The sequence below is a fragment of the Anabas testudineus genome, chromosome 1, assembly GCF_900324465.2.
Source record: "Anabas testudineus chromosome 1, fAnaTes1.2, whole genome shotgun sequence".
NCBI classification, from domain to species: domain Eukaryota; kingdom Metazoa; phylum Chordata; class Actinopteri; order Anabantiformes; family Anabantidae; genus Anabas; species Anabas testudineus.
The window spans coordinates 24,372,173-24,396,123 of record NC_046610.1 but is presented as its reverse complement, the minus strand read 5'-3'; the positions used below and the strand labels follow the sequence as shown (position 1 = coordinate 24,396,123).

At 43.6% G+C, this 23,951-nt stretch overlaps 2 protein-coding genes across 11 annotated transcripts in view; both read right to left on the bottom strand.

Moving 5' to 3' along the window:
* kcnq5b (potassium voltage-gated channel, KQT-like subfamily, member 5b) overlaps window positions 1-5,047 on the bottom strand; it is a 96,629-nt gene extending 91,582 nt beyond the window's left edge. For 2 of the 4 annotated variants that reach the window (XM_026359218.1, XM_026359219.1), the window contains exon 1: window positions 4,308-5,047. In XM_026359218.1, the coding sequence (XP_026215003.1) occupies window positions 4,308-4,651 (344 nt within the window). In that variant the 5' untranslated portion in view covers window positions 4,652-5,047. The remainder of the gene's footprint in view (window positions 1-4,307) is intronic. The other 2 variants (XM_026359215.1, XM_026359216.1) reach the window with 1 other exon arrangement.
* Window positions 5,048-10,082: 5,035 nt separating this feature from the next.
* Window positions 10,083-23,951, bottom strand: part of LOC113162063 (regulating synaptic membrane exocytosis protein 1-like) — a 61,978-nt gene continuing 48,109 nt past the window's right edge. For 6 of the 7 annotated variants that reach the window (XM_026360033.1, XM_026360034.1, XM_026360035.1 and 3 more), the window contains 6 exons: window positions 16,952-17,166; window positions 15,267-15,411; window positions 14,469-14,581; window positions 13,299-13,400; window positions 12,925-13,064; window positions 10,083-12,797 (listed from right to left, as the gene is read on the bottom strand). In XM_026360033.1, coding sequence (XP_026215818.1) covers window positions 12,579-12,797; window positions 12,925-13,064; window positions 13,299-13,400; window positions 14,469-14,581; window positions 15,267-15,411; window positions 16,952-17,166 — 934 coding nt within the window. In that variant the 3' untranslated portion in view covers window positions 10,083-12,578. Of the gene's footprint in view, window positions 12,798-12,924; window positions 13,065-13,298; window positions 13,401-14,468; window positions 14,582-15,266; window positions 15,412-16,951; window positions 17,167-17,244; window positions 17,535-23,951 lie in introns of those variants that run through there. The other variant, XM_026360039.1, reaches the window with a different exon arrangement.

The window sequence follows — 23,951 nt, the reverse complement described above, 5'->3', positions numbered from 1 at the left end:
TTTATGGGTGTGTGTGTGTGTGTGTGTGTGTGTGTGTGTGTGTGTGCAACCAGGAAGGAGGGCAGGCGGACCCCCGGCGCAAGTCAACTCCGCACAAAGACCGGCTCAGTGCTGCTACTGTCGCACTCAGGGAATGGATAAATATGATATATGTATGCAGTAGACAGCGAGTGGACAGAAACTGGCTTTTACTTTTACACACATTACGAAACTGAACCTGGTTTCCTCATTTCTTCAAGTGATCCGGATGCATGTGTGTTAGAAAGGTAGATTAGTGGAGCACAGCTGAAGGTGAACTATCACTTTAAGCCTCCGAGCACGAGGAGTGAGGATGTGCTGTGTGGCCATGTCAAACAGAGGATAACTGGATGCTGCTAGGACAGGATCAGAGGCGCATTTGCTCCTCTGACCTGTTCCTAATGTGTCGCTCAGACGAGGCAGATAAGGAAAATAACATGTTTTTTTTTAATCTCATTGCCTCCTGAAATCTGTGGATGGTGAAATTGAGCTTCTTCGAGTGATCCAAACAGAATTCAAGCAGAACAGTTTGACTAAAGCAGTACTGAGTGCACCGATAATCAGAAGGAAAAAGGTGCACACACAAAGAAAGAGAAAATTAGGAAATGACACAGTGTGTCTTTAAAACACATGCAGCAACAAGAGTTTGATTAACTTAATACTGCTAATAATGTAATAATAATATATTTGAAGACTAAAGCAAATAGGATGAGCTGTTACCTACTCGCTGTGTGGTTTACTTCAGAATTGACTCTACCCATAATGCACAGAGAGATTCCAGCTATTCAAAAAAGCCCATGGTTCATTAAATGTATTTATATTTATTCTGTACATATTTCCTCAGAGTAAGTAGTGCTCGTCCAAAATGAACAAACAAAAGGTTTCTATTGGTACACTGTATTTTTGCAAGTTTGTCCTGAATAGAGGAGACTTACTACATACTACTATGTATGATATGCGTGATTGTGTTAGTGAAGTTTTAGTATTTGATCAGGGAATAAAACTGCCTTCAAAACGTTTCTGACTCCAGAACCCAAAGTTACTTAGCACAGTAACACATAATCAGGATGTGCCATGGCAATGTCATGTCACTCACCTTATTACAGCGATTTTAATCTGGCTTTATTACAAATGTTACATATTGAGGCTTTAAAGCTGCATTCATTTATATTTCTTTTTATGCCACTTGAGGTGCCACAGAAGCTGGAACACTGAAATATTAGCACATAATAATAATGATACGTTTATAAATTTGTCATAGGTGATAACAGACAGCTGGTTTAACATGCTTATGTTTGTGCTCCACTGCTTATTCGGAACAAAATCCAGGCTTCTCTTTTTTAATGTGCACCTCCCTGCAGTGACATTTACTTAATTGTAATCATTGTTGTCCTGCACGCTGGTGATAATGAGCATAAGAGTGTTTTGCTTGTGGACTGTTGAGAGCAAAATCACTGTAGATTTTATATTATGCAAGAAATTTGAAGGAACAAAAACAGTTAATAAAGAAGCCGACAACATGATGTGCTTAAAAAGGTTGCATAACAATAAATTGGTTCTTATATAATCTAGAGAAAAATATGAAGTTTTTCGATATTTTCAGAAACCGCTGAACTACTGCTCTATTTTTGATAGCACTGCACTGAGTTTATCTTCCTAATTGTCAGCCCACCACTCGCGATTACAATAATCATACTTCTTGCATAACACAACAAATAACTGCAGAGCAATATAAGATACATTGTCATCTCAAGTTTTATGTAAAAATATGAACACCCCTTCAATTTCCACCACACAGCAGGAGAGAAGAACGCCCTTTTCCTTCCCTGGGATTATGCAAATGTGATGTCTGCTCTTGGGACATCCTGGTGTCAGGTAGAAATTTAGTAGAGAAAGGCAGAGAGAAAGCAGAAGTAGCGGTGGCTCTTTAAAAACTTCTAGTGTCTGTGCGTCAGTGTTGTCATTTTGCACAACATCCTGCTCCCTTTCATGTTCTTTTGATCTTTACAAATCAGATTACTGCTGTATTTTGGCAGAATGAGTCAAAGGAAGTGAGTGGGGTGGAGTTTCTCTTTTATTATAAGCTCTATGAGATAATAAAACATCGATCAACAAGGACTTCGAAGCAATTAAACCACAGGCGCTTGAGGGTGTAGGGAAAACCCACCACAGGAAGCCTGCAGCCCCCTTCATGAGTAAATGTGCAGACACCACCCTGCCCATGTGCACATTTATCTACACACATTTTCTCCACTGGTTCATCAAGTGTTTGGGTGGTTAGAAGGTGAAGGGGGACACGAGGAACAAACTCACTCTGGGCCCCTGAAAAGCTAAAGCCGGCCCTGTGAGGTATGGCTAGTTCTCTGAATTCAAGTTCATTTGACCTTGTTACTTTTTTGTGTTGATCGCGTTCCCTAATGAATTCGATTTCAACACCAGATCTTCACGAACTGCTACTTACTTTGTTAGCTGCTCATGGATATCACCTTTCAAAGATTAAAAACTGCAACAACAAGGCTCTCAACTGCAACACTTGTCATATCGGTGGACCAGTGTACTGGAACTCAAGGCCACTGACTATGACAGTACAGGAGGGCGAAGCACTGATTGAGTTCAGTTTCTACATTTCAGCCTTACTGCCACAGGGATGAAAGAAAATCATTCAGCAACTTTCCAGCCATGTTCCTGGGCGCTCATGTGAAGAGAAAAGAATCTGAGTCCGAGGATCCTTGTGGGCGTGCGTGAGTCAACTCTTTCATAAGATATGCAAATGAGCATTTTTCAGTCAACCTGTTAGCACAAAGAGGACCGAAAGCAAACGGAGGGGTGTCACTCATTAAGTTATGACCCCAATAAAGACAATGTGCAGGGTCATCATTGAGCTGGATGGATCCCATAGTGGTTGCTGAGATCGTTTCATTACCAGGCTCATAAAGAACAAGAAACTGACGACTCCTAAGAATCTCGGACAGACCTCGTTCCACTGCACTGATACTTAATGTTCCACTGTAAGGAATCATCATACTCCTGTAGATAGGTGAGAGGAGACTGGCTGTCTTCAGTGGTATCATGTAACTGTAGGTTACTTTAAGGTTACGATGCACAGCAGTTTATCTGATGGACAACTGAAACAAACCTCTTCAGGGCAAATGCTGCATCCTGTAGCTAGAAATACTAGTTCCTCTAATTCAGTTACAGCAAATAACTGAATTTAGGCTTTGCTGTCTGTGTACATACTGACCTGGTGTGTACATACTGTGTCGGTTTATGCTTCTGCGTCAAGAGAGCTGCAATTAATCAAATGTTGTTGTTGTTTTTTTGTTTTTTTTTTTGGCTTCCAACAATTATGAAAACAAGATAATGGAAGTAGAACTATAATTGTGGCGCATTTTGTTTCACAACAGTGTTCTGGCTTCGCCTAGTCTAGTGCACCCCTTTCCTTTAAAACATCTCCTATGTTATGAATGTGGCATATGACACCATCAATGCCTATTTCACAATGAATAGCACAGTGAAATTTCCTGTAAAGAGCAGGAACTTGTGAAACAGCAGCAACTGATGATTTCAACAGTAAACATGAGGCATCACGCTGAGCTGTCTTGTTTGATACGGTAACTACAAGGATGCTTTAAAATCAAAAGTGATCCGTTTCAAGAGCTGCTCGGATTACACGGAGGAGCTCAAAGCTGCGCACTTCCACCACCAGCAGCAGCACTTCTGCTAGTGTACAGGCACACACACATGCACGCACACACACACACACACACACACAACTCCACCCCCACACACACAAAAAAAGATGGTGGTCTACAGACAGCATGTGTCTCAACTTCCTTCAGTTGTGATGCCACAACAACAGTGACGCGGGAAATCAAACATAGCAGTTTGGGAAACCAAGGAGGAGAAGAAGCAGACAGGGAGGATGAAGATGTGTCTGATCCCTGACTCTCAGGAGCCAACACACACCCTGAGAGCTGCTGTGAAACACAATAACACAGAGTCCCTAATGAACACAATAAACCTGCACATGGTGTTCAGTGGCTTCATTCAAACAGTTCAGAGAAGCTGTCACAGTGCTTCTGGTGAAGACGCGCTCATGATGTGCTGTATTTTTAAAGATGAGTGTCATCACACCCACGGTTTTCTAATGTGTCACATGTCAGCCATCACATGCAAGTGACAAGGTGATGGGTGAAAATGTGTGAGCAGGAGCTGTCTACAGCCTGCTGCTGTGACTGGGAGCTGACATGCGGCATCAACAGGTGTGCAAATCACGAGGAGAAACTTACACAAACGCGTGGTATATGAACGCCCAGGCTCTGGGTCTCTCCAGCACGTTGTACAGGTAGTTTTGGAGACGCCGGTAGCGCACGTTTCTCCGGCCGCTCTGCGCGCTGTAGATGAGCGGCTTCCCCAGCAAGCTGAGCCGGGCTCCTTGCTTCCCCCTCAGGCTCTCGGAGCCGGCGGCACCTGTGGCGGCGGAGGCTGACAGCAAGCCGTCTCCCGCGTTGTTCATCATCATCTTTCGCCCTGACTCCACATCTTTCAAGCCGTAGCCTTCGGTACGATGCCCCGGCGACGTCCTCATCCAGAGCCCGGTGCCGCCTTCGTCTCCGCTGTGGTTCCGGGGCATGGCATCACCGAAGCCGCTGTCAAGTGCGCGGAGGTCTCTTCAAGCATGCGTCTCCAGTGCCGGAAGCCTACCTGGCCCAACAGAAAATCGCACATGCGAGACGCCGAAGAACAGAACTGGCGCTGAGTGGGGAGGGAAAGCGTCGCCAGAGCGAGGCGCACTGTTTACCGTCACACTCTGACCGCCCTCCTTCCTCTCGCATCCACCTCTTCACGAGCTATTTACACACCTACCGCCGCGCGTAAAGGTATCCACCGCGCCTGTGGCGGAGCGCTGCTCTCCAGCCTGAGTTAATGAGTTATAGATGGCAACAGTGTGCATGTGTCCCTGTGGACACGGGGGAAGATATTTTAGCTCGTTTTCACCACACCACAAACTGTGCCCCCCCCCCTCCTCCTCTCCTCTTCCTGCGCTCTACCGCTTGTTGCTTCGAAGCAGATGCGCATCAGCGCCCCGCTGACTTCGGTTTGAACCCCTTGTGTGTCACAGTAAAACAGCTTGTTCTCATTTCACCTTCACGCCAATAAAGACAGAAGGCTTCAGTGTTCTCAGAGGGGTTTTTAGGAGACGGTGGCCGCTCGGAGGCAGCGAGCGTCACCATCGCTCATCGCGTAATTTCATTTCCCGAAAAAGTTCTTTGGGTTTTTCAAAGGGCTATCAGGTAACATGAATTTTCCGCTTGGGTCTGCTGGAAACGTAACCACCGAGGTCGACTCGCTCAACATCTGCAGAATGGATTACAGTGTAAGCAGACTTTTAATTTGGAGAGGCTTCTTTTTATCACATGTTCTGTAAAATATGTTCAAAATAACAGTGTCATTGTTTGAAGGCGGAAGGCTGTCATCTGTTGACAGGGACCACGTGGCCTCACAGCCACGTTATTCTGGTGAGAAATGAGGAATTGCTGCTTCTTTCACCGGAGATGTGATGTCCTGTCTGTTCAGACTTGTGGCGAGCTCTGGGTGAAATGCAGCTTCCTTCTTGTTCACATGCTGAAGTGAAAGCTGCATGTCAGCTGTGCGGACTTCCCTTTCACACAGCCAACACACTTATGTTGACTTTACAGTATGTTTCCCTGCAGCTGCTTCACCGTGAACCTCACTGGCTGCAGACCTCAGCCACACATGCCCAGTGTGTGTGTGTGCCGTCTCATGTTTAATCCCTCGTCAGAGTCTGCAGGAGCTGCTTTTTACTTGCAGGGGTTTTGCAGCCGCCTCCTGTCTTCCAGCAAAACTACGCCCTCTACTGATGTCTTCTAGCACAAGTAAACATTTCCTGACATTACAGTCACTACACTGGCTCAGCACATGATGCTTCATTGTCATACATCCAGGACATGAACTGATATATCTCCTAGATTTATCTTTGGAACATACTATATATACTATTACTACTATATACTACATACATCTGAGGTATCTCTATTTATCTCCCTCTGATCACCTGTAATGGCAAATGAGAGCAGCAACACAGTTTTATTATCAGTATTCCATAGGTCAGTCCTTTTGTCCTGTATTTCAGGGTGTGGCTCATCACAAATGTCGAGATATAATACATACCAGTCAGAGTTGTCATTAGACTACTCCATGTATAAAAAATGTACAAAAAGTATAAAAAGTATTCACCCCCTTGAATGTTTCATCCTTTTATTGATATTATAAATCAATCATGGTCAAATTTCAGAAAAAGACCTCATTAATGTCAAAGTGAAAACGGGTTTGATTAAATGTCAATTAAATAGAAATATACAAGGTGAAATCAGTGTTTGCATTAATATTGACTCCCTTCAGGTCAGCATTTAGTAGAAGCACCTTTGGCTGCATCACAGTATGTCTGTGTGGAGAGATCTCAATTAGGCTTGAACATCTGGACACATGCCTGTTGACGAACTCAATCTGTGTTTTCTTCAACAGTGGCTTTCTCCTTGCCACTCTCCCATAAAGCTTTGACTGGTGAAGAACCCAACAGTTGTTGTGTCTACAGTCTCGACTATCTCAGTAGCCGAAGCTGGACATGGATTTCACTGAACTCTGGGAGACGACACGTCTTTACACTGCCATCACTTGAGACACATTCACTGCACTCCCATTTCACTGACTGTGGCACTACTAGCACCAAATATCTGGACCTGTGTTGGATTAGTTCAGTCATTTTAAAGGGGGTGAATATTAATTTCACCTTACATATTTTTATTAAATTGACATTACTTTGTAGAAACCCGTTTTCACTTTGACATTAATGAGGTATTTTTCTGAAATTATTATTACAAACCTCACCAACCTTTATTGACTATGACTGATTTATTAAGGTCAATAAAAGGATATAACATCCAAGGAGGTAAATACTTTTTATATGCACCGTATTCCAGAGTTTCTGACACTAAGCTATAGAATTAACATGTCCAACACATAAAGCATCATATACTCCAAAAATTGGTCAATCAATCAAGGCACCAGCCCTTAAACTGGCATTTGAAGACAGGTGTAGGACCTGTCTCTTATATAAAACCAGTTCTTTTGTTCAGTGCATTTTGACCGTCAGCAAACCTGGTTCCAGAACCAAGAACCTTTTGTGTCAGAGACTGGGAATGGATTATCATGACAAATGTGTGTGTCATCTGTTAGATCTGTTTAACTGCAATGTGACTGATACCAACATAGGTAATGCTAGTTAGCAAGCTGAAGGCTATTGATTTTTTTACTTCTTCATAGTCTTATCACCATGATGTGGTCACCACAGTGGGTCATGGTCAGTGTAACTGCAGAGCGATGCACACACACTGGTTCACACATGCTCAGATCAGCATAGACTTGTGCTTAGACTTAGAATAAATTCAGATATATAAAATAAAATAAAATAAAATAAAATATATAAATTCAATACAAATTAAGCTTAAGACTAACAAAGGTTAACATTAACATCAGAAAGTGTTGGGTAATTAGGCTACATCTTATATTCGCCATCCAAAATGTAGCAACCAGGATGAGCAGCACAAACCGGGTGGACATCAGGTTTGGACGCTAATGCAGGCTCTGAAAGCCAGAAGTAACAGCTTGTACATGTTAATATTTTCCCAGACACTCAACATTATCTTATAAGCAAACAAATAACACATGTAAGTTGTAACTGAGGACTGACACTTGTACCGTTAATTTAAATACAAAGACAGAACTCCTAACATATTTCCATTTGTTCCTCTTGAGGGAAAGCAGCAGTCGCCTGAAAGCTGTGCACTTATCTTCTCTTCTTGTCATGTGATGAGGTGGTTTCTGACATCAAACTCATGCTCTCCGTCGTACATCCTGAACAAGCAAAAACATTGGAGTTGAGCCCTGTGCTGAATCCTCTGCGTCATGTCAGGAGGGTTCATTTATCTTATATGTGCTTTTTTCCCAACTCTTTTGTTTGTTTACTTTCTTCCCAGATTGTTTCAGAATGTCATATGCATGGACAATATTAAAAATGAACTTCAGAAATGTTTGTATTCCACTTCCACCCATGGTCTCTGTTTCCACTGGTGTGTGACCTTTGACCTGATAAGATAGATTAACCCATTTCCTGGGAGCAGCATGGGAATTTTATCATAGCCTCTGACTTATGTGATCTGCGGTTCTCTTTTCCACCATGGCCCTTATCCTTATGCTTTGTACACGGAGGTCGTGACCCCTGCTGCTGTGACGGGGAGAACAGGGGCCCGGCTGGCATGGCAAGACGGGTGGGAGGATTTTTCAAGATTGCCTGCAGATGTTGTTTTGGGGGCTCTCTGCTTATTTAACAAGAAGTTGTTAGAACATAAATCTCCCAAGCCCTCTGCTGCACTGCATCATTTGTGAGATCACACGTGAGGCCACGTTGGTTCAACTTCCTCTTTTGTCAATGGCACTGCAGCACCACCGGAGGCAGAGAGTTATGGCGTAATCCTGTAGAGGTACAGCTGTGGATGTGCTTTTATCAACAAATACTACAATATAAAACTTGTTCTCCAGATGTTTACCTCATTTTCTTTGGCAAGAGCTATACGGGGAAAGCAGAAACTACAGTTTGTGAAAGGATAAAAGTGATAGTGCCGGAGACACTATTTTGCTTCATCCTGGGAAAATGGATTAAGGTTACAGTAACCTGCAGAATGAATGTTACAGCCCCTTTTATTTGGTTCCCTTCAAAAACACCAGCATATGCACTAATGACTTCACATACGTATATATGAAATTTTATACTTGTATCTGTATTATAATAAAACTGTCAAGTACAGATACAGTAAATCTACGTAAATAACCAGAGCAAGTGCCTGCGCCCTTCTCTCTTTTAGGGACTGTATGAAAATTATTTGTGTGGAAAGGGTGAGGCTGAAAATTGTCTCAAATGTCCTCTCACTTTTTCTTTGCAGTTTTCGCTCATCCCTTCAATTGTATTTGTTAAATTGGATTCAGTAATAATTTCAGACATAATTAAATTTCAAATGTAATATTTTTTTTGCGGGGGGGATTTGCTGACAATAATAAACAAACAAAAATAGATAATCACTGGTCTTATTTTTCAGCACACCTAGTACCTAGTATATTATAATAGTACCTAGTGTTACAGTAGTAGTAGTAGTAGTATGGACATTCTGTTTTTCATACTGGCCCTAAACACAGTGTCCTCTTTAATACAGTAGCTCTTGACAAGCAGAGGCTGCTATAAAAAGGTTCTTATGTTTGAATGGTGCCTACTATTTTGTCATTCCACTCCCTTCATACAAGTCTGATCTCTCTATTTCCACATACATATTTCTGGAATAAATAAGCTGTAATAAGTGTATTTCATAATGTCAAGTTCCTCTACTGTATCAAGAAGTCATTTTTATAAATCATAATATGTTCCTCAGCTGCACTTGAGTTTTATGTAAATTAATAAATGTTAGCATGCTAACATTGTGAGCTGCTAACAGCTGCTGTAGACTGTTTACTTTTTAGAGTCGCAGTTAAATTAATTTAAAGTTAATGTAAGTCTTTAATGTTATGCTGATCAATATGTTTCAGGTAAATTAATATTTGGTGGGTAATTTGATGTTTTTCCACAACTACTTGCTTAGTTATTTTCATGTTCTACAACAAGTGATTGTCACAATATGAAATTGTGAAAATGTGATAAATTGTAAACTTATGGTCTATTTTCTGGACATCTGTGTCTGCTTGTGAAGCGAGACATCTTTCTCACTCTCTTTGAATTCATTTTCTCACCCTAACGCGATGCTGCTCTGCTGAGAAGTGATGTACAGACTGAGGACATTAATGGGGCTAAAGAAAATATTAGCTTTCCTACAAACATGGCAACACATCCCATTTTGAAACGTATATTTTACATATATGTGCTACATACATGATTATTGCAGCTGACACACTGAAACAAATGTGAGTTCAGAAGCAGCTTTCTTCCACATATTCTTTTTATTTGTAAATAATAAAAATGAACTTTTTTTTTTATATATAAAACATACACATCATTTGAGCCACATCTGTTATACAAACAAGAAATGTTGCAGTGAATGCTTCACTTTTTTTTTATTCTCTTTTCTTTTCAGTGGAACACAGAAGTTGTAAACAATCAGCATTTTTTTCCTGTTAATACTGACAAAGAAAAAGGAAAAAAGGAAAAAACGGCATCATCGGACAATGAAAAGAAAAAGTCAACTCTTCTGGAACTGGGACTGAACATGGCCACGGTTCAGACACTGGGTTTGAGGCACAAAGAAGTGTTCAGACGACAGCTTTTAGAGCAGTGGGACGACTGTAGTCAGATTGGGACCCGAGTCCGTCGCCTCGTGTGATCCCACTGTCTCTAATGACGAATGAATCGCTCCTCATTGTATGACTTGGCCCCTTTGTGTTTATCAACTCAACTCAACTCTCAACTGATGACAACCCAGTGAATGGCTGCTGAGTATTTACAGTATTTATGACTGTGTGCATCTGCATTTACACTTTAGAATAATACTTCATGTGTTCGCATTTCTGAAATCATTATGTTGAAACATAATTCATATTTCCATATAAGTGGATCTGACTTGTACATACAGTATCTATTCATACATAATCTCAGCCCCCTTGGAGGTATACTATGATGTGGAATAACAGTAAGAGGGGCTGTGAGGTCTGCTCAGTATTACTGTACAGTACAGTACATCTTCCAGAGGGTTGAGGAAAGACATCAACGTAATCGTGGACTTTAGTTTGAGAGACATTCAGCACCAGACTGAGGGACGTGGAATAGACTGCAGTTGAGTTCAAATGTCTTTGCGTAAATGGGAATGGCTTCAGTTTCTTGGTTTTATCTCTTTAATATTCAAGTACGAGCAAACTGTACAACTGCATGCAACATACAAGCGGCCCTACAGTATGTGGAACTAACACATGTATCTAGTTCAGTATCTTTTTTTTTATCTGTATTTGTTTTGATTTACAAAAATGTGCATGCAGCTTGGAACAGGTTCCAAAGTCATGCTGGCCCCGCTCCTTTCCTGGTGGGAGGAGCCTGCGAGCCAAAACAGAGGATGAGGATTGGTGTTAGTGTCCCGACAGATCTGACAGTCTGATTGGTTACTGTGACGTTCACACAGATGCACGAGGGAAACTGTGAGCGATTCCTCTTCTTCTTCTCTGTTTGTCTGTTTGCTAATATTTAGACAGAGAAATGAACAAAACCAGTGATGGGATAGTTGCTTTTTTTCCATTTTTTTTTTAACTAAAATGTTTTTTTCAAAAAGTTATACTTTTTGTTGTAAAAAAATCAAGCTCTTGTGCTTGTGTTTAGGTTTTAAAAGAATGCAAATTAAACGTGCTGGGGACGGGGAATGCACTCCCCAAAGAATGTGAAAAATTAGGCCGTCCTATCTCATGGAGGTGAACAAATATTTTTCTTATTTTTTTACAGTGACGTTGCAACTTTGTGATATTTCAAAGTGACATAAATCTTATTTATTGGTCAACCTCCTGAGAGGCCTAATATACATCTATACAAAGACAACTGGCCTGGACAATTGCCAGTGGTGGAACAAGGAAAACAACGCTGCACGCTAATCACACTGTCAAGTGTAAAAGTCTAAGCTGTCATCACCAGCCCCACACCCATCGCATAACACTTGCAGACATTTATTAGTTTTATATCCTTTTTTATCTTTTGTATTTAGTTTTTTTCTCTCCATGCACACACCAGACTAACAACATCATCATGAGCATTTTACGCACTGTAAAAACATTTTGTGCCGGTAGTAACAAAGGGAAGGAAATGAACGACAAAGCAAACACGCTAAAACAGTGTGGCTTGAGAGCAGCCATGGTAAACATACTGAAAAGAGGATCTTTCGACAGAGAGAGGGACCAGTGATGCGGCTCCAAGGTCTAGGCACCAGATGAAGGCCCTGTGTTTCCAGACTGAATACCCACACGAGAGAAACCTGCTTCAAGGCAGGTGCGCCGGCAGTCTGTTGGGGTTCTGGAGGAGGCCACTGCAGACAGGACTGCGCCACCTGCAGGTGTGGAGGGTGATTACCTCTGTCTCGAGTCCATACATTCCGATGCTTACATACATTTCTTTGCTTTTATTGATTCAGTGAAAAACCACCCTGCTTCATTTAGATTCTCTGACATATCTTCGTCTCCCATCTCGAGAGCTCGCTGTCTGTGAAGAACCGCTCCGCTTCTTCAGCATACACAGAGAAAACAATATGAGATTTTTCTTTGAATGGATATGAAAGACTGAAAAGTGACGCTCCCCACAACAGACAAAATTTACCGCGACAGGAGTGATTGTCAGATCTCAACAAAGCTTTCTCGTTACGACTGTTTCTGATTGTTGTTGTTCTACATATTCAACGATTATTGTGTTTCTCTTAATGGTACGTTTCATGAGTTTGTTACTTGCAGAGCAGCTTCGAGCTGTTGGTCCACTAGGATCTGACCCCAGGAGGTCCAGAGGAGCTGTCGAGCGACGACTGGGAAGCTCGCCGCGTTATAGAGGCAAGTGTCGGGTCCACCAATGAGGATGGTGGGAACAATTTGTACCAACCAATGACTGTGCTTGATAAGTCCAGTTCCTCCAATAGGATTTGTGCAACTCCCATGAAGCTTTTATGGTCCATACGACCATAGTCTCCCCATACAATCACCTGGGGAAAATAATTTTCTCAAATTACACTGCTCTACTTCTTCTGCTGAGACATATTTTATCATTTGGAATATGTTTGAAAAAAACATTGAACATTTTCATGAAGAAATATTTCTTCATCTTCTTACCTGTAAGACTTTACCCTGTGGGCTTTCCTCAAATAGCAGTGCTTGCTGGTACAGTGGGTCAAGTGTTTTCCGTGCAATCTTGGTTTTCTTTTTGGCTACGTACGCTCCATTGTTCAGCAGATAAACCTTGACGTATGGAGCTGAAGGCAGAGAAAACCAATTAAACAAGCCATCATTGGAAACACGGCACCATGCTAACATGATCTCCCCCAGATCTCACAGCTGGTTTTACCTTCATGATAAGATAAAGTATATATACTGGGCATTCAGTTATGAAGGGATTGTTATGAAGGGTTTATTTTTGATGTCTTGAGATGAGATTGAGGACAGCTATTAGTTGCACTTTGGTGTTTAAAGCTTGATTATGTCCTTACCAGGGAGGGATTTGGATCCTGGCTTTTGTACAAGTCCTCTGGCTCTGATAACTTCCACCTCCAGCTGACCCTTTTTCTCCATCATTCCAATCTGGATGTCACCTGGATGTCAACAACATACATAAGAAATATACAACAGGAGAAACAATGACAGTGCCCATAGCAGAACTAATAGGATGGAACTGAGAAAAATGGTCTGCACTTTAGAAATAATTACCATAAATTTAAAAAAAAAAACAACTTTAAACAAATACAAATATACAATGCCCATCCAAAAAAAAAATAGGTAAGAGCCTCCTATTGGATGGATGATTATGTTTCAGCTGGCAACAAGTTATTAAACCCTAACTATTGCAGCGAGTAGCTTCTCATTTCTTAAACAACCATGTCTGAAGACACATCCTGTGGAAAAGATGTTAATCTGTTTCAGAAGGGTCAAATTATTGAAATGAATCAAGCAAAGAAAACATCTACAGAGATAGATGAAACTACTAAAACTGGTTAAGCACTGTCCAATGGAAAAAGGTCATGTTGTTTGAGTCTAGAGTTACCCTGTTCCAGAGTTATGGGAGCATCAGAGTAAGAAGAGAGGGGGGTGAAGTGATGCACCTATCATGTCTAGTGCCTACTGTACAAGCCTGTGGGAGCAGTGCTATGATCTGGGGCTGCTACAGCTGTTCAGGTCTAGGTTCAACAACGTTACGTGTCCGAAGAATGATGTCAGCTCAGCTATACTGAATGACCAGGTTATTTCATCAATGGATTTTTTATCCCTGCTGACACAGGCATTTTCCAAGATGACACTGCCAGGATTCATCAGGGTCAATTTGTTAAAGAGTTGTTCAAGGAGCCTGACACATCACTTTCACACATGGATTGGCCACCACAGAGTCCAGACCTTAACCCTATACCACAAGCTCTTGTGTAAGGCAAATGCATCCTGTCATCAAAGCTAAAAGCAGTTCAATGAAATATTAGCGAGTGACTTTAATTGGGGGATGGGCAGTTTTTTTTAAATGTATATTAAACAAATTAAAAGATTATATACATTATAAAGACACAGGGAAAGCTAGAAAAAGAAAAACAACAAATTAAATACATTCAAAATAAATGTAATAAAGACAGAAGAGAATGGAAAGAACAATATCACTTGTATCTGCAGTATCTTACCTATGGCAGGAGTAGCCAGTGTTTGTCTTCCTACTAACTGAGCTGGTCCCAAACCATCCAGGAAGTCACTGAACTGACTGCTGGCACCCAGATTCACTCCTGAGAAGATCAAACTAAGACAGAAGTTTGCATTTAATTACATAACACTCACTAAGATCACTAAAATCAACATAAAAGAGTGAGCTTTATTGTTGTATCTGCAGTTTCTCTCCTTAACATTAAACTCGATGGTGTCTGGTGCACCACTTCAGTGCTTATTTGTGGCCTTCAGGAGAAGCCATTTGCTGCCAGTCTATATTTATTAACAAGAAAAAACATTCTGAAAACTGCCCAACCAAGATAATCCATCACAGAAAACACCCAGCTTTAATTTGATGTAGTCAGAGTCTGTGTTTTATCATCGCTTCACTGTGCCTGTTTTAACAGCAGGCTCATTATATTACACTCTGTCAGTAACACACTGATGGTACCTGTCAGTCACTTGACATGTACAGGCAGAAATGAAAGTCTCTGTCTGGATATAGTCCCTGAGAACATGCTTCCATACAATACTGTCACATCCACATCACTTTGGTGGGTAGAGCAATAATTCATTTCAGGCCACAGGAGCTTTAACAGTATCAGATCTGCAGTTTGAATCTACAGAAACAACAAAATGGATGTATACACTACAGCCTGAAAACCCAGGTGCAGATGCATAAATACATTTAATGTTAAAAAAAAACAATGAAAGAAGTAGATGCAGGAAGTGCAAAGGGTTGATGGGAAGTGGTCACAACAGGAGCGTGCTTTACTGACTTCCCCTCAGAGTTGTAGCTGTTCATGCTGCCGTTGTTGGACTCTCTGCTGGGCTGGCGGCTCATGTTCCTGGTCAGCTCCACTGCCATGCCGGTCTCTGTGCTCCTCTGGATGGGTGCACCCTTCTCCTTCTTACTTTTCCCCTCTGAATGAAAGAAAGGGGCCAGGAAACATCATTGTGATATAGTTGGTAGTATTTCTCACCTGTATGTGTAGATTTTATTTTTACTTATTCTTACTTTATAGTTTTACTTTTAAATCATTTGTGTCTTGTTCTGTTAGATGTGTTTACATTTGTATTTTTTATGTGTTATTTTTTCATGTATTATCTTCTGCGCGTTTCTAATGGCTAGTGCAACAACAGAATTTCCCTTCTGGGATTAATAAAGCATCTATCTATCTATCTATCTATCTACAGCTTGTTTGCACCATATGAATGAAAGCTAGAATGTCTAAAAACTGTGGATTGTTCCTTTAAACTGCTATTGCCAAAATGTTTAATTTTGAACATGGAAAATTCCAAAGTATCAGCATTAAGAAGAAAGATTTCTTTATTGTTGTTAAGAAAGAAGAACATCCAACCCAGTGTTCATTTATCAATGAGCTAAACACCAAACCATTGACTGGTGGACAGAGGAAGCCAAAAATCACAAGGATCTGTTCCTGAGGCACATCCAAAGTCACACCCATGTCCTGCTGAATCTGGTAATCAGTAGTAAACAGGAAATGTTTGGGTAAAAGAACTATCCAAACAACACTGTGTGGCATCATGAACTGGGGTGCGTCCACCTTCTGACTCATAATATTGGCTTACATATTGCAAGAGAAAAATGTAGCAGCATTCTCATCAGAACCTATGATGTACAGCATATGCTGTAACTTTACATCCTGCAGGTGAAGTGATCAACAGCCTCTTGAGGCGGACATTATAACCTAATATAACGTGTTACCTAAAGTTTAAAAACCTTACATCACAGTCTTACCTGTATTTGCTCTCATTCATCATTACCAAGAAACAGTTTTCTAATTAAAGCTGTCCTATCTCTACTTCACCTCTCTCCTCACTGCATAAAGCACAGAGCGTGAGAGGCCTCCTTAAGCCCACTGTCCTCTACAGGCTTTTTATGTCCACTGCAAAGAAGGGGCTTTCATCATGACTCTTACACCCTCCCTGTGGTAAAAGGAAAAGTGGATGCTGGACTGCTGTGACTAGCAGCTGAACTGTGAGGGGTTCTCAGCTGGCCACTGTGTTCTGAAACTCTCCGAGATGTATTATTTAATAATGAGGCAGCAGAGGTTTGTCTCTTACGCAACAAAAGGACACTTGCAATTTGCGTGCTTTGGTACAATCTGTTCCTCAGGACAAACTCTTTTGAAACACCGTCTCATAATTTAGTGAAATCACTGCAGATTCATAGACAAACTGTTGATTACACACTGTCAACATGCCGGGGGGAAGTCACTGAGGTAAGTGAACTATTCCATTAGTCCACAAAACAACTCTGGATTGAATAGAAAAATAACTATAATATGTTCATATTAAGATAAAAGAAGTTAATAGTGAAATATAAAACTAAATATATAATAATGTCCATTCTGCTACATCATTTCTAGCAGAAAATGAATCACATGTAAGTGGATTTACAGTCAACACTGAACATTTCAGAGTTGCCATGGCAACTCACCAGGGCCGCTGATCTGTGAAGTGCTGCGGCTGCGGCGGTTGCCAACAATGGCCACCACCCGCGCGCTGAGGCTGGAGCGTCTCTTCTTGCTGCCACCACCCACTGTGCCCAGCGCCGTGTCCGATTGGCTGCCGTCAGTGCGCTCCTGGGTGTAGATCTCGCCACTCACACTGGAGCTCTTCGGCATGCTGCGTCCCATCGATCTCATCTGCCGACTGGAGAGGAAAGACTCTTTAGTGACATGGTGATGAGGTGTGATGGAGTGGGGGGATGCTGTAAGGTCTATACTGTACCTTGTTCCGAGTAGAACAGAAAAACAGCATGGAGGACAAAAAGGTGGATGATAATAAATGAAACATTTCAAACTGACTGTGGTTGAGAAATGACATCAAATAGTCATGTTATATATTCATATAACATATGAATAAACAAATGGGGTCTTTAATGATGAATGTTATTAACTCAATCTTCAATATTATGTTTTGTGCTTTGATGTTACCCTAGCATTATTGTATTGTCACCAGGCCCCAAATTGTCTAGAAAAAAAAATTTGGATCTCAAAAAATGTTTTAGCAGTCCAATTCTGATAATCATTTCATGTGTTACAGTTCAGTCTCCTTAAACCAGCCACTACACTTGAGCACATGCTGCCCAGCATTGCTTGCTGCCTCCTCGGGGCCCGGAGGAGCTGCTGCATGTCCATCCCCTCAGAGGGGGTCAAAGTGCTGCAGGAGAGCCCGGCTATGCTAACCCTATCACCCATACTCTCCACTCCACGTGGGTCCCTCACAGCCACAGCCCAGTGGCCGGGGGAAGCTGGGAAATAGCTGGTAAGGGGGAGTGTAGCTTGAGGCCTCTCCACCGCCCCCTGCAGGGGGATAAGGGAGTGACGTGCACTTAAGGGGTAGGCAGGGAGGGGAGGATCCAGATCTGGAGTATGGAGAGGATCCCAGCAGTCACAGCACAGGATACATGCAAGGAGGGATCTGACACATGCACTGGGGATCACACATACACAGGCACAGACAACAAGGGCCACAAAAAACAGTAAATCACAACAGAAATGACATATAAGATTATGAAAAAAACAAATAATACAATGTAATGTGTGATATATTTGTAATATTTATATTAATATATCCTTGTGTTTGATGTAGTTTTATCTTGGTCAACTTTATAGAATGCAGTGTTCAACAACAAAATGGTACGAAGGGAACGACATGACATTGATTGCAAAAATTAATTTGACTGTATTTATGTAAAAAAGCAGATGATTTATATGGGTGACTATTCAATGAATTATTTCAAATTAAAGAGGAGTGTTGTATGAAGAAGCAGCAGCGAAATTAGAAGTTAAGGGTTAAAGGGTTAAAAGGTTAAAGAGCACAGGTTTGATGTTTCATTGCTGGCAAACAGCACCTCAATCTCCACCTCACTCACTTGCAATTCATCGAACTGAACTACGTCTCTCTAAAAACAGCATTACATGTTGTCTAAAAGTGTCTGGCCTGTTTTTGTAAATGGACTCCACTGTCTGCATTTTTTTGAATCAGACCTGTGTTCTCCCTGTTTGTCTGATCATGGCCTTATTAGAAACCAGAGCCGTGCACCACTCTGTCTAAGTACTCACCTAAGACCAGCGTCTGCACAGCCAGAGCAACATTTTATTTCTGTCTACAATTTCTCTAGTCTCTAGGTCTATGTTGCTGCATCCATGTACTGTAATTTGTTACTGTTATGTAAATATTTTATCACATGAAGAACTGGAACAATCTTTCAAAGACAATGAAGCTCAGAGATTAGCGCACATTCTTTTCTTTTATTTAAAATAACCCTAGTTGAACCCTAGATTTTCCTAGATTATTTTTTAACAACACCCACAGATTCAGCTTATAACATTCCTGCAACGTGCATCTGTGTGCATGTTTTGTCTTTGGTTTTCTTTCCCATGTTTTTCTTTTTCTGTGATGTACTCCTAAGTTTGAGCGTGCACTACATGATCAAAAACATGTGGACAAGACTGTTTTTAGGTTTAAGCACTAGCCTACTCTAGTTCAGATAGATCTCAATGTTAAAGAATGCAGTGAAACGTGCTCCCAACTTTGTGGAACTATTTTGGAGAAGGACAAAGTGAGGTCCATAAAGAAATTTCCGTCCCAGTTTGGTGCCAAAGAAACTTACTGGCCTACATACAGCCCTGACCTCACCAGGCAACTCATTTGGGATGAACTAGGACACTAGAACTATCACTATCACACAAGTTATTGTGTTTCCCGAATTTTGATGAATGTCTTATGTTGGCTGTCCACATACTTGTGCTTTCTGTCTTTTTCTCTCACCTCAGATTCTAGAAAATGTTTGCAAGGCTGTGGTTTGTGCTTTTATAATGCTCTGTTTGGATTGATCTGTGGTAACGGCTATAAAGGCCAGGGTCCTCTCTCCCCGCCCCCCCAGTCCTCAATACATTAGCTGGCTAATGAGCTGCACTACATCACCACCTGGCCCACTGAGGCCAACTGGGATAAGGTCATTTGTCCCTGTCAGCACAGTGCTACTGGTCAGTTAAGGGTTGTGTGTGCTTTGTGTGTGTGTGAGAGCATGAAAAGAAAGTGGCTATTTCTTAACCTACTTCTAAGTATGTGTTTCAGCTTAGCTGGTCTTTATACTGTAGTCTTTGCTGAGCATCTGGTTTAGCAAATATTTAGGTTTACTTTTCTTTTTCATTTGGAAAATTATTAATAGCACCTTATTGTTGTGTTACAGTACAGAGTACTACATAAACATTATAGCCTGAGAATGCTCAATCAAATCTCAATCTTTATGTCAATCCACTCTAACATTAGACTATCTGGTAGGAATGACGAATTGACAAATTTCTACTGCGAATAAGTAAAAAAAAAAGCACATATACAATCCTTCAACCAAAATGTTCAAATTTAACTATGTGCCAGTAAGTATCCCCCCAGCGCTAATGTCCATTCATTGAGTAAGTGAAAACTGAGTTCAGGGTAACTGCTTTGTAGCTTCTGGCCTTCTATTGGAGGTTATTAAAAGTTTGTGTACTATTGTCTTGAATAATGGTGAATTCTACTGTATCTTGGGGATCCAAGCTACAGAGCAGCTGGTTAGTGTAGTGGTAACATCACTGCCTCCCATGTGGGAGACTGTGGTTCAAATCTAAATGACTGTGTAAATGTAAATGGATCCAGACCTGTATGTACAATTAGAAATTCATACTATACGTGCACATGGCTGCTGTATGTACCAAGTCTCAGCAGTTTCTGATCAAAATAACCAGCTTTACATTTTGACTGACTTCCAGTGTCATGCTACAGCTAGCTTGATTCACAGAAGCTGTATATTGCAGCTCTAAGAACATTTGGTACAGGTGAATATTCAATTTTGGTAACAACATGGCTGCAACCCCTGTACATACATTTGCAATGATGCGCTTATTCCCACCCTTATGCAAATGATATACTGTTAAATGAGAAACCCACTCTCTTGTCTCTGCCATCGGAGAACACTGATGTTAAAAACTGTCTGCAAATGTTCTGCAATAATAAAAAAATAACTTATTTTTATCATTGCTATGGATATTGATAATACATGATATAAACATGTAATACTTATTAACAAGCAAAGAAAGAAACTACCTCCCTGAACTGCCACCTTACTGTGGTGGAGGGGTTTGCGTGCCCGAATGACCCTAGGAGCTATGTTGCCGGGGGCTTAAGCCCCTGGTAGGGTCTCCCAAGGCAAACAGGTCCTAGGCGACGGGCCAGACTAAGAGCAGTTCATAAACCCCTTATGACGAGTGAAAGATCAAGGTCGGATACGTCGCCCGGATTGGCGTCACCGGGGCCCCACCCTGGAGCCAGGCCTGGGGTTGGGGCACGTAGACGAGCGCCTGGTGGCTGGGATCTCTCCCACGGGACCCGGCCGGGCGCAGCCCGAAGGAGCGACGTGGGACCGCCTTCCCGTAGGCCCACCACCCGCAGGAAGGCGCATAAGGGGTCGGTGCAGTGTGGATTGGGTGGCAGCCGTGTGGAGGTGCCTCGACAACCCAATCCCTGGACAAAGAATCTGGCAATTGGGACATGGAATGTCACCTCACTGGGTGGAAAGGAGCCTGAACTTGTGTTGGAGGTTGAGCGGTACCGGCTAGAGATAGTCGGGCTCACTTCCACACACAGTCTGGGCTCTGGAACACAACTCCTTGAGAGAGGTTGGACTCTCTTCTACTCTGGAGTTGCCCATGGTGAGAGGCGGCGGGCAGGGGTGGGCTTGCTTATAGCCCCCCAGCTCAGCTGCCATGTGTTGGAGTTTTCCCCTGTGGACGAGAGAGTTGTTTCCCTGCGCCTTCGGGTAGGGGATAGGTCTCTCACCGTTGTTTGTGCCTACGGGCCAAATAGCGGTGTAGAGTACCCAGCTTTCATAGGGTCTCTGGAAGGGGTACTGGAAGGTGCTCCGACTGGGGACTCTGTCGTCCTACTGGGGGATTTCAACGCCCACGTGGGCAATGACAGTGATACCTGGAGGGGCGTGATTGGGAGGAACGGCCTCCCTGATCTGAACCCGAGTGGTGTTTTGTTATTGGACTTCTGTGCTAGTCACAGCTTGTCCATAACGAACACCATGTTCAAGCATAAGGGTGTCCATCAGTGCACGTGGCACCAGGAAACCCTAGGTCGGAGGTCTATGATCGACTTTGTGGTTGTGTCATCTGACCTCCGACCATATGTCTTGGACACTCGGGTGAAGAGAGGGGCTGAGCTGTCAACTGATCACCACCTGGTGGTAAGTTGGATCCGATGGCGGAGGAGGGAGCGGGATAGACCTGGCAGACCCAAACGTATTGTGAGGGTCTGTTGGGAACGTCTGGTGGAACCCTCTGTCAGAGAGGTCTTCAACTCCCACCTCCGGGAGAGCTACAATCAGGTCCCGAGGGAGTCTGGAGACATTGAGTCCGAGTGGACCATGTTTTCCACCTCCATTGTCAATGCGGCTGTTCGGAGCTGTGGCCGTAGGGTCTCTGGTGCCTGTCGTGGCGGCAATCCCCGAACCCGGTGGTGGACACCGGAAGTAAGGGAAGCCGTCAAGCTGAAGAAGGAGTCTTATCAGGCCTGGTTGGCCTGTGGGACTCCTGATGCAGCTGATGGGTATCGGCAGGCCAAACGTGCCGCAGCCCGCGCGGTCGCAGAGGCAAAAACTCGGACCTGGGAAAAGTTCGGCGAGGCCATGGAGGAGGACTATCGGTCTGCCTCAAGGAAATTCTGGCAAACCGTCCGGCGCCTCAGAAGGGGAAAGCAGTTTCCCGCCAACACTGTTTACAGTGGAGGTGGGGAGTTGCTGACTTCGACTGGGGACGTTGTAGGACGGTGGAAGGAATACTTTGAGGATCTCCTCAACCCCGTTGACACGGCTTCTGTTGAGGAAGCAGAGGCTGGGGACTCGGAGGTTGATTCGTCCATTTCCCTGGTCGAAGTCACCGAGGTAGTCAGTAAGCTCCTCGGTGGCAAGGCACCAGGGGTGGATGAAATTCGCCCCGAGTACCTTAAGTCTCTGGATGTTGTAGGGCTGTCTTGGCTGACACGCCTTTGCAGCATCGCGTGGAGATCGGGGACAGTACCTCTGGACTGGCAGACCGGGGTGGTGGTTCCTCTTTTTAAAAAGGGGGACCGGAGGGTGTGTTCCAACTATAGGGGGATCACACTCCTCAGCCTCCCTGGGAAAGTCTATTCCAGAGTGCTGGAGAGGAGAGTTAGGCCGCTAGTCGAACCTCGGATCCAGGAGGAACAATGCGGTTTTCGTCCTGGCCGTGGAACACTGGACCAGCTCCATACTCTCGCTAGGGTGCTCGAGGGTTCATGGGAGTTCGCCCATCCAGTCTACATGTGTTTTGTAGACTTGGAGAAGGCGTTTGACCGTGTCCCTCGTGGCATCCTGTGGGGGGTACTCCGGGAATACGGGATTCGGGACCCTTTGTTAAGGGCCATTCGGTCCTTGTATGACCGGAGTAGGAGCTTGGTTCGCATTGCCGGTAGTAAGTCAGACTTGTTCCCGGTGCATGTTGGACTCCGACAGGGCTGCCCTTTGTCACCGATCCTGTTCATTACCTTTATGGACAGGATTTCTAGGCGCAGCCAGGGGTCGGAGGGAATCCGGTTTGGGAATCACAGGATTTCATCTCTGCTTTTTGCAGATGATGTTGTCCTGTTGGCTTCATCAGACCGGGACCTCCAGCAGGCACTGGGGCGGTTTGCAGCCGAGTGTGAAGGGGCTGGGATGAGAATCAGCACCTCCAAGTCCGAGGCCATGGTTCTCAACCGGAAAAAGGTGGCTTGCACCCTCCAGGTTGGGGGGGAGATCCTCCCTCAAGTGGAGGAGTTTAAGTATCTTGGGGTCTTGTTCACGAGTGAGGGAAATAGGGAGCGTGAGATTGACAGACGGATTGGTGCATCGGCAGCAGTAATGCGGTCGGTGTACCGGTCCGTCGTGGTGAAAAAGGAGCTGAGCCGAAAGGCAAAGCTCTCGATTTGCCGGTCAGTCTACGTTCCTACCCTCACCTATGGTCATGAGCTTTGGGTCATGACCGAAAGGACAAGGTCGCGGATACAAGCGGCCGAAATGAGTTTCCTCCGCAGAGTGGCTGGGCGCACCCTTAGAGATAGGGTGAGGAGCTCAGTCACCCGGGAGGAGCTCGGAGTAGAGCCGCTGCTCCTCTGCATCGAGAGGGGCCAGTTGAGGTGGCTTGGGCATCTGTTTCGGATGCCCCCGGGACGCCTCGTAGGGGAGGTTTTCCGGTCCTGTCCCACCGGGAGGAGGCCCCGGGGAAGACCCAGGACACGCTGGAGGGACTATGTCTCTCGGCTGGCCTGGGAACGCCTCGGTGTCCCCCCGGAAGAGCTGGAGGAGGTGTCTAGGGAGAGGGAAGTCTGGGCATCTCTGCTAAAGCTGCTCCCCCCGCGACCCGGCCCCGGATAAGCGGAAGAAAATG